This window comes from Leptonychotes weddellii, chromosome 3, assembly GCF_054177405.1.
Source record: "Leptonychotes weddellii isolate Sample4059 chromosome 3, ASM5417740v2, whole genome shotgun sequence".
Taxonomy (NCBI): domain Eukaryota; kingdom Metazoa; phylum Chordata; class Mammalia; order Carnivora; family Phocidae; genus Leptonychotes; species Leptonychotes weddellii.
The window spans coordinates 110054824-110065044 of record NC_138371.1 but is presented as its reverse complement, the minus strand read 5'-3'; the positions used below and the strand labels follow the sequence as shown (position 1 = coordinate 110065044).

General features: G+C 37.5%; 1 protein-coding gene across 2 annotated transcripts in view; it reads right to left on the bottom strand.

The window, feature by feature from the left end:
* The window catches only part of MTUS2 (microtubule associated scaffold protein 2), a 505832-nt gene that overhangs the window by 169793 nt on the left and 325818 nt on the right, over positions 1-10221 (bottom strand). For both annotated transcript variants that reach the window (XM_081814784.1, XM_081814785.1), the window contains exon 5: positions 7949-8110. In XM_081814784.1, the coding sequence (XP_081670910.1) occupies positions 7949-8110 (162 nt within the window). The remainder of the gene's footprint in view (positions 1-7948; positions 8111-10221) is intronic.

Genomic DNA, 10221 nt, shown 5'->3' with positions numbered 1-10221 from the left:
TTCTTGTTGGATAGACCCTTTCAGTAGGATATAGTGTCCTTCCTCATCTCTTATTACAGTCTTTGGTTTAAAATCTGATTTGTCTGATAGAAGGATTGCCACCCCAGCTTTCTTTTGGTGTCCATTAGCATGGGAAAAGGTTTTCCACCCCCTCACTTTCAATCTGGGGGTGTCTTTGGTTCTAAAATGAGTCTCTTGCAGACAGCATATCGATGGGTCTTGTTTTTTCATCCAATCTGACAGCCTGTGTCTTTTGATTGGGGCATTTGGGCCATTTACATTCAGGGTAACTATTGAAAGATAGGAATTTAGTGCCATTGTATTGCCTGTAAGGTGAATGTTACTGTATATTGTCTGTGTTCCTTTCTGGTCTATGTTGCTTTTAGGCTCTACCTTTGCTTAGAGGACCCAAGAAGGGCCTGTTTTAATTGACTGGACCTTGGCCAGCTCCTGGAAGCCTGGCTTTTGGAATGTTCTGACTGATAGAGTGTTCTCCATACCTAAAGCCTGGGGTCACACTCTACCAATTTGTCTAGATGGTTTACACATTCAGTAAGTGGTACATCTCTGTGACTGATCCATAATAAAACCCTCTACAATCAGGCTCAGGTGATATGCTATTACACATCATTGTGGAAGGAATTAAATACATCTGTGACATTCTACTGAAGGGATTCTTGGAAGCTTGTGCCTGGTTTCTTCTGAACTTTGCCCCATAAGCTTTCTCCCTTTGCTTTTTTTTTTTTTTTTTTTTTTTTTTTAACCTCTGGATCCTTTCACTGCTATAAATTGTTAACAATGAATAAAGCAACCTCTGAATCCGGTGAGTACTTCTTTGGAATCAAGCTTGAGGGGGTCTTGTCAAACCCAACAAAATATGTTTTTGCAAAATAAGTTTACTGCAATTGTTTCATGATATTGAAACACTGAAAACAATTTAAATGAACAGGTATAAACAGTTCTACAAATTAGGCTAAATCAATGTAAAGTTTTTGTAATATCATTAAAAACAACATTTTCATATATTTATCATGACATTGGAAAATGCTTGGGATATAAAGGTACCCGAAAAAGCAAGATCCAGAACTAAATATAAAGCTTCAACCCAAGTATGAAAAAAGTTCCCCACCTGTACAGAAAAAAGACTGGAAGAAACGATGCTAATATATATTAGTGGCTATTCATGGACAATGAAGTTATGAAATATTCTATTGCTTCATTTTTTCTGTATTCTTCATGTTTTCTCCTCAGAGCAAATTATTATCCTATTTTTACTGACTTATTTTAATATATTTTAGTGCCAAATTAAAACATGTATGGAAAAGTTCTAACAATACAGAAAGAAGATAAAACTGAAAAATGAATATTTTCTTCTCATTACAACTTCTCCTTCAGTTGGGACACTACACTGCTAATAGCTGTTAACTACTTAAATGATACTTTCTATGCTTTTTCTATAAATATACAAAAAAGCATAGATAAAAAAGATTTATTTTTATTTCAGGTTTGGCAAAAATGGGATTTTCTGCAGCTTTTTTCCTTTGTAACAATGTATTATGGACATCTTCCCATACAATACATACAGATCTGTCTCATTCTTTTGAAAGATTACATACCAATCTAGTGAATTGATGTATCATAGCTTACTTAAATATTTTCATACTGATGAATATTTTAGATTGTTTCTAATTTTTTAGTATTATAATCAATGTTGCAAAGAAAAGTGCCTGGACTTATGTCATTGCTGCCTAAGCAAGAGTTTTCATGTGAGAGATTCCCAGAAGTATAAACACTGGATTACACATTATATACACTTAAATTTTCATAGATGACAAACTGCCTTCTAAAAGCTTATACAGATTTATATTCCTATTAATGCTACTATAGTGTTCATTTGCCATATTCTTACTAATGCTGGTTATAATAAACCTTTTTAATTTTTTCTAATCCAAATGAAAAAGATGGTATGTCATTAAAAAAAAAAACTAAATGTACTTAGTTACTAATGCTTTCGAACATCTTTTCATATGTTTATGGTCATTGATTATTTTGTACTTCTACTGTGTGAATTACCCATTCATATCTTCTACCTATTTTTCCAAGTAAGTTGTATTTTTCCAACTTTTTTCATATAACACTTTCTTGCAGCATTTTCATTCAGTTTATCTCCTTAATTCTATGATGCCTTTCATTGTGGAAATAATTATAAAAGCTTATAGTTAAGTTTTTATATAGTTAAATCTATCAGTTTTTAAACATTTCCAGGTTTCTTTTTTTTTTTTAAAGATTTTATTTATTTGTCAGAGAGAGAAAGAGAGAGAAGTGAGCACAAGTAGGGGGAGTGGGAGAGGGAGAAGCAGACTCCCCGCTGAGCAGGGAGCCCGATGCGGCACTCGATCCCAGGACCCTGGGATCATGACCTGAGCTGAAGGCAGATGCTTAACCAATTGAGCCACCCAGGCATCTCTCCAGGTTTCCTATCATGTTTAGAAAGGCTTTCCCTATTCCAAAATTTTAAACTACTTTTTAATTATTTTATTATCAGAATAGATATGTTTAAGACAAAGTTGTTGTCCACTATGTTGTTCAACATATACATTTTTTAATTCACAGAAATAAATCTTAAAATCTTAAAAATTTGGGCTAGTAAATAAGCTTCTCTCTTCTGAAAAAGTGACATGCTCTTTTTTTTTTTTTTTTAATCCCAGATTGTGTTTTCTTCTTTTGTTCTTGTAGCCAGAAAACTCTGGGCCTAGTTTTATCAGGATTTTCTCTTTTTATTACTTGGAGTTTTATCCTTGAATCTGTGTTATTCTGTGACCTTTACTGAATGCTACATTGGATCTTTTCTGAAGTTAGAAAGCAGTTAAATTATAAATAAATTAGAAAATGATTAAAGAAATAACAAAGGGAAAATGATTACATGAATAAATAATAAAAACTTATTATATTTAACTTAAACTTCTTCAGGTCATGGTTCTTAATCCACTTTACTATGAATTCTTGGTTGCTAGAATTAACTGGAATCCCACTGATAAGATTATAGATCTCTTGCTCTCACTCTATTAGTTCATAACTGTTTACCTTATTGTGAGCTTCTTAAAAAATAGAACTGTTTTAATTTTCCTTGAATCCAAGTCACCCTACGGCTTAAAATAAGCACTTCAATGTTTCCTGAATGAATGAACCAGAAAAAAGTCACTCACAAAAAAAGCTCACATCAGAAATCTAGGTTAAAGGCAACAGCCCAAGTACTCCCTGGGTATGTTCTGTTGTGGGTATGTGTTGTATCTACAATTGTGGATGACAGTAATTGAGCAGATGATCCAAAGATACAAGAGCTCTGCCATCATTAGCCTGGAATCACCAAGGGAAAGAAGCAAAGCATTGCAGTTTAGAAATGTTTCCAATAACATGGGTTAAAACAAGGGTTGGCATTATCTAAGTAATTAAGAAAACCAAACACCTTACAGTCCCAAGAAATCCAATTATTTGGGATTTAATTGTAATCTGCATGCCTACCTTTTGCTTTTTAAGTAGCTTGATGACACAAGGCAATGTGAAAGATGATTTTGTTTCCAAAACTAGATTTCATTTAACTCAGAAATTCAAACCAATGGAATAAATGCAAAGCTAAAATTCAGTGATAAAATTTATCTTTTAACAATGTATTGTTTCACATCCTGAGTCTTGGTTTGCCCATCTGTAATTTATAAAATAATACTTTTCTCCCTACCTCTCAGAGTTTTTGTGAGGACAAAATTAGATTTAGTACATTAAAGTATATTTATAAAGTAATACAAAGTGGAAGAGAATTCCCATTATCAAGATCACACAGCTTTCAAAAATCTCTTATGTAGCTGAAATATTTGAAAAAATAATGAAATTTTATGGGCTTAAATACTGTTGCTACCTTTCTTCTCTCCTCCACACCTGACGTACTCGATTTCCATTTAACTGTACTTCAACTAAAACAACCACTCCTTCAACACATTTTGCTATATTATTACATAACACTTTCAACATATACTAAAGTAGAGATACTAGTCTAGTTAGTGTAATGTATTCTATTAGTCAACTTCGACAATGAGCAATATATGGTCAATGTTGTTTCATCTTCTGTAAACACCCTGACTCCACCTGCCATCATCCTGAGTTACTTTAAAGCAAATCCCAGAGAGCATACCATCGCAAGTGTGAATGTCTAAAATATGACTTTTAAAAAATCTAACCACAATTACTACATCATGTTTAAAATATTACCAATAGGTTCACATTTCCTCAGTTATCTTCGAAAAAAAATTGGGGGGTGTGTTTATTTGAACTGGGATCCAAAATAAGATCCATACTTTGCATTCCCCCTCCGTCTCTTTTTACCCCCCCAACTGTTTTTTGCTTTTTGTTTTTTACAATTTTTGTTGTTGTTGTGTAAATCAGTTGGTTTGTCCTATAGTGTTTCCCACTGTTGGGGTCTGCTAATTCTATTTCCATGGCGCTATTTAATATGGTTCTCTGTCCTTGTATTTCCGGTAAATTAGTAGTTAGATCTAGAAGCCAGTTCAGATTCATTCTGCCCCCAAAACCAATTCACAGATAATATATATATTTTCATCAGTATAGTTTATAACGTCCAGTTGTATCTTTCAATTGTATCTTTCATTGCCTTCACCCCTAATTCACTAGAAGCTGTGAAAAGATATGCTATCCTATCTTGTCAGCTAGAATACTTTTATAAGAGAAACTTCCCTTCATCAACTATTTGATTGTCTTGAGGTACAGACTGAACAGAAGCTGAAATATTTCATTATTTTCCTTATTTACCAGCTTTCAAAATAACAGGTGGTTTCCTAGCATCCTCCAAGGTGACTAGTTTCTGTTTATCTTTTGTATCATATGCCCTCGTAGATATACATATATTTTAGTGAATATTAATCCACTGCAGCTATTATGAATCTTATTGATATTCAAACATTTTTTTAATCAGTAAGAGCTTATTCAGTTTGACATTTGTGTCCTTTTGATATAACTCTAGTAGTCTTTGAATTCTTCTTGGCTTTCTGGCAAGGCAAGATGCTCTAGGACCTGCCCTGGACCTGGAAACCAGCCATTTCTTCAAGGACCCCTATCTGCCTCTACTGGGAAATGTATTTAGAGATCACAATCTGGGCACTGCTTGTGCCCTTTATTTTTCCTAGTCTACCTTTGGAAAAGATTCCTAGAGGTGGGACTGCTAAGTCAAAGAACAAATGCTCATGTGATTTTATTAGATAATGCCAAATTTCCCTACACAAGATGCGTCCTAGGTTCTATCTCACCGGTAATGTGTGAGAGTGCCTTTTTCCCTGCACCTTCCCAACAGCAGATGTTTTCAGCCTTCTGGAATTTTGCCAATCTACTAGGTGGGATACTGTAGCCCGTTGTAGTTTTACTTCACATTATTCTTCTTATGAGTGAGGTAGATTATCTTTTCATGTTCTTTTTCTAAGAACAACTGTCCAAATTCCTAGCTTATTTTTCTACAACAGTGGTTCACAAAACATGACCCCAGATCAGCAGCAGCAGCATCACCTGGGAATTCATTAGAAATGCAAATTCTCAGGCTCCACCCTAGACCTACTGAATGGGAAAATGTGTACTACTAGAAGGTGATTTTGAGGGCATATCATTATGTGATAAAAGCAAGGTAGAGAAAAGTACGTAGAGTAGACCACCTTTTTCCTAAACAATAGGGACATTGTGTATATATGTAAATACATATATATACATATATATAATATTAATTATTATTATTAATTACTGAATGAGATACTCTGGGGATAAGCCCCACTAATCCATGTTTTAACAAGCCCGACAGGTGACCCTAATACACTAAAATTTGAGAAACTTGCCTATAGGGTCGATTCAACATCTGTATTTCAACTTCCCTTAAACTTGCCTAATTATTTTCTATTTAAACTAAGGCCAAACTGTTAGTAAACTGGAACTGAAAGATCCAAATGCCATGCGGCATTCATACATTAATTGGTTGATGTATCCAATCATTAACGAATAGATGTTAAGGATCACTATAGATCACTGTAGCAGGCAGTGGGGATACCGTGCTAAAACAACACAGACATGGTCTCTGGCCCCCAGAAGTTTTCCTTCCTCTGAGGAAGAACAAAACAGGTAAGTTAAGTCTAACCAAAGAGGATTACAAGGTGCCACTGCATCCTAGAGCAAGGGGCTCCAGCTAGTCTCTGGGTCAGGGAAATGCAAATTAAATGAACATTGAGATAGTATTCTACTCCCATCAGATGGACAAAGGGATCACACCTATTCCTCACAGGGATATGGGCAGACACGTGAAACACCGCAGCAACTCTGAGAAGGAATCTAGTGATACCTATTAAGGCATCAAACACAGCCATCCATTCCCAGGAATCAATCTCGTAGAAAGAATGCCTCTCGTTCAAGGACATTTGCTGCAGCATTGTTCGTAGCTAGTTACAGAGTGAATGTTCACAGTGGGGAATGGTTGAATACATAATGGTATATCCACACCAGGCAGCCACTGTAAAGAATGAGCCATGCCGTGATTTGAAGGTATTTCTATGATGTACTCTTTGAATAAGGAAAGCAACATGTAGAAAAATGGGGCTAATAAATTCTCAGTTATAGAAACCCACATAAACCCATAGATGCATGTTGGCATGTGATTATTTGAGCATAGATGAAAAATATGGAAGAATAGATATGAATACGGATAAGCCTTCTACAGTGGATTAGGGCTCAACACGTATCCTCTCTTCCTTTTCGTGCACTTTCTTAATTGTGCAGAAGATGGATGGCTCAGAATGGCGAGCTTGGGCACCCCGCAGACAAAGAGACGTACTTAGGTGAGATGGGGGCAACATGTAGGCTGCCCCGACAAGCACCTTCACTGGTTACACCTGGGCACCAGCTGACTGCCCTGCTTCGAGTCACTAGCTTCATGGGTGTGGAGGGGCAGGGCATCCCTTCTGCTGGCCTGGGTCTAACAGACACAGCTTGGTTCTGGAGCCCTTTTCAGGTAACTGCTGCTCCCTGGATCCCAGCTTGGGGGCCGTGAGCCTGGAGCCAGAGGTGGGGCACAGAACTCCCAGATCCTTGTAGAGGCCGCAGCTCCTGTGGGGTTCCATGACTCCCTCCTGGAGGTTAGAAGCTTGGTTCTATAGTCCTTCCAGTGATTTCCCCAACACGGGACTGCAGAGCCAAATGCCAATCTGCCTAAAATAGCTTGATTCTTGTTTGTTGTTGTGGTGGTTGTTTGTTTGTTTGTTTTCTTGCAATCAAACTATACAATTCAATGGGTTACCAGCCGGGGAAGGAGTGACAGTTGTAAGAATTTAAACATATGAGTATGAGAAAGTACCTTGAAAATAGTGGTATTATTATTATTATTAATTTTTCCTTTTTTAAAATTTTATTTTATTATGTTATGTTAATCACCATACATTACATCATTAGTTTTTGATGTAGTGTTCCATGATTCATTGTTTGTGCATAACACCCAGTGCTCCATGCAGAACGTGCCCTCCTCAATACCCATCACCAGGCTAACCCATCCCCCCACCCCCCTCCCCTCTAGAACCCTCAGTTTGTTTCTCAGAGTCCGTAGTCTCTCATGGTTCGTCTCCCCCTCCGATCCCCCCCCTTCATTTTTCCTTTCCAACTATCTTGTTTCAGAGGTACAGGTCTGTGATTCATCAGTCTTACACAATTCACAGCACTTACCATAGTACATACCCTCCCCAATGTCCATCACCCAGCCACCCCATCCCTCCAATGTTATGATTAATTTTAAATGCCATTTGAAACTCATCTATCATCCCATCTAAATAACTTATGTACATGGGGGCTTTGAAAAGACTTTTTAATGCAGAAAAGGCGCTCCACTGTGGAGCTTCTCCAAGGCACACGGTCTTACCAGCAGGTGTAGCTGTGGATTTGGGCGCCGGAAGCAAACTCCTGCGGGGTGTTGTCACACTGGAGGATGCTGGAGGAGCTGCCCGGCTGGCCCCCTTGGGGGTGTCTTTGGAAGGCAGAGCTGCCTTCAGAGCCGGCTGGTCTTCATTCCCAAAGGTTGACCCTGTGGGAGGCAGAGTGTGTTAATTATAACCTTATGAAAAATGGATGGACCCTCCTTGCCATTTGCAATTGCCAACCAATCCTAACGCCGTCATCTGCTTTAGAACTTGACCTGACTCTTAGTGAGTGGCCTTGAAAAACATTTCTCTGGAACCAGAAGTGGAAAAGAGCTCCCTTTAGTCATCGCAGAAGTCTGTCATTCAAATCCTCTGTGCAAGGGGCTCCACAAAAGACAAGAGCAGCCTCTGAAGATTTTCAATCCGTGTGTGCATGTGCACACACACACACACACACAATTTGCTTATGTGGATGTGTAATTGTGTGTAAAATATGCATTTATTTGATAACTCACGGAGGATGAGCAATCCTTTTGCTGAAAACTAGTGTGAGTGACCCAGGAGAGCTGAGAGTAAGAAGAGATGTGTGCTGCTCCAAGAAGGTCATGGAGAACCTCCTGACACCCAAGTTATTTGACCTTCAGAACAAGAGGCATGGGGTGAAGGTAGAGTCGTACGGAGCATGGGGACAGAGAATCTCTCTGACAGCCATGAAGTTTTTGCCCGAAAAGCTGAGGCCTCACCAAACTACGAAGCCCCTAAATTAGAGCCTAGCTTATTGCAAAGGCAGAAGATGCTTATTGATCATTTCAATTTACTATTCAATATAGAAACAGACTCTTTGTCTACAGGACAGTTTGTTTATAAATGAGTGCTCTGATACTCTGAACATATGGCATACTGGGATATGTGTCAGGTTTAAATGCACAAGGCCCCAAGTTTTCTTCTAGATCTTTCCAAACCTACTGTGGCTTATACATCTGTCATCTCTTAAAGACAATGACACCACCATCTAGTCCCTGTTAAAGGATCAGTCTTTTAAGTACACCTCTGAAAACAGCTGCAAGGCCCAATCCACTAAATTAAATAGAGCCTGAATGTATTGGAACTACTGCTTGTTTGGAATGAAACTATCCAGTTAGAAACGTGACCATGTACTGTGGAAAAAATGCAATGACAGCTGGAAGTAGTATACAGAATTTTAGAGAAAGATTAAATTTTTTGTTTTTATTCATTTTAAAAGGATAGGCATAACATTCTATTTAGATAGGGCCTGCATAAAAATGATAACATTATTCAAATAGCTTTAATATTCAAAACATCCAGGAATTTCATTCAACCACTTAGAGTAAGAGATTGCTGCTTTCCTCCCTCTGAAGACCTGAAAGTCTGTTTAAAATCGGTGAGATTTGTTTTGTTTCTAAAGAAAAACGTATTTAGGAAAGAAAAATAAAGAATGTGCTATTTCCCAGCACAGAGCCTATGTCCTACAGTTCTTTTTAGGTCTGTGCAAGGTTTTACATAGTTCTAAACAGGGCTAGGAGAACGCATTTGATCTATGCAAACAGAACAAATGCATCGAATCTTGACCAAAAGGATCTGCCCTGTATCCTGAATGTCAGATAAAGAAGCACCTGTTTGATCCAAAAACTTCATCAGGAAAAGGGACACCACACACCTGAAAAAAATAAGTCTTAGCATCTGAATAATCCCGTGGGCTCACCAGTCCAATCCTAGAATTTAGAGGATCTCTGGAGGTTTGCAGGATGTTTCAGACGGAAGGAAGGGGCCCAGCCATTGTATAGATTTCACATGGAATTACGTACTACTTAGCTTACCACTGACATATTGCTGGAATAATCTATTCACTAAAGTATGTAGTGGAAGCTGAATTGAACATAAAAAGTTTCACACAGAGTCTTTTACTTAATTATTAAAGTTTCTTAAGGGAAATGTTTTGTATCATTTGTAAAGTTCAAATGCCCTTTTATCAAAACCTCTTGCACCTGGCATTGTCCTCATACTGAAATTTATTATTCAGAGCACATGTCAATTTAGAGATTTGGCAGCTTTCCAGGGTGGGAAGGAATTCATCTACTTGAAGTACAAAGTGTCAAGGAAGCTATGTGGGTGATGTACTCTCCTCTGAGGTCTTGAATTAACAAAAAAAGAAAATAAAGCAAAATAAAATAAAATAGAACTCTATTCTTGTCCACCCTTGTGGGATATAGCTGGCAGTTAACAGTATTACTCTTTGAAAACTAGCTTAAGTCAG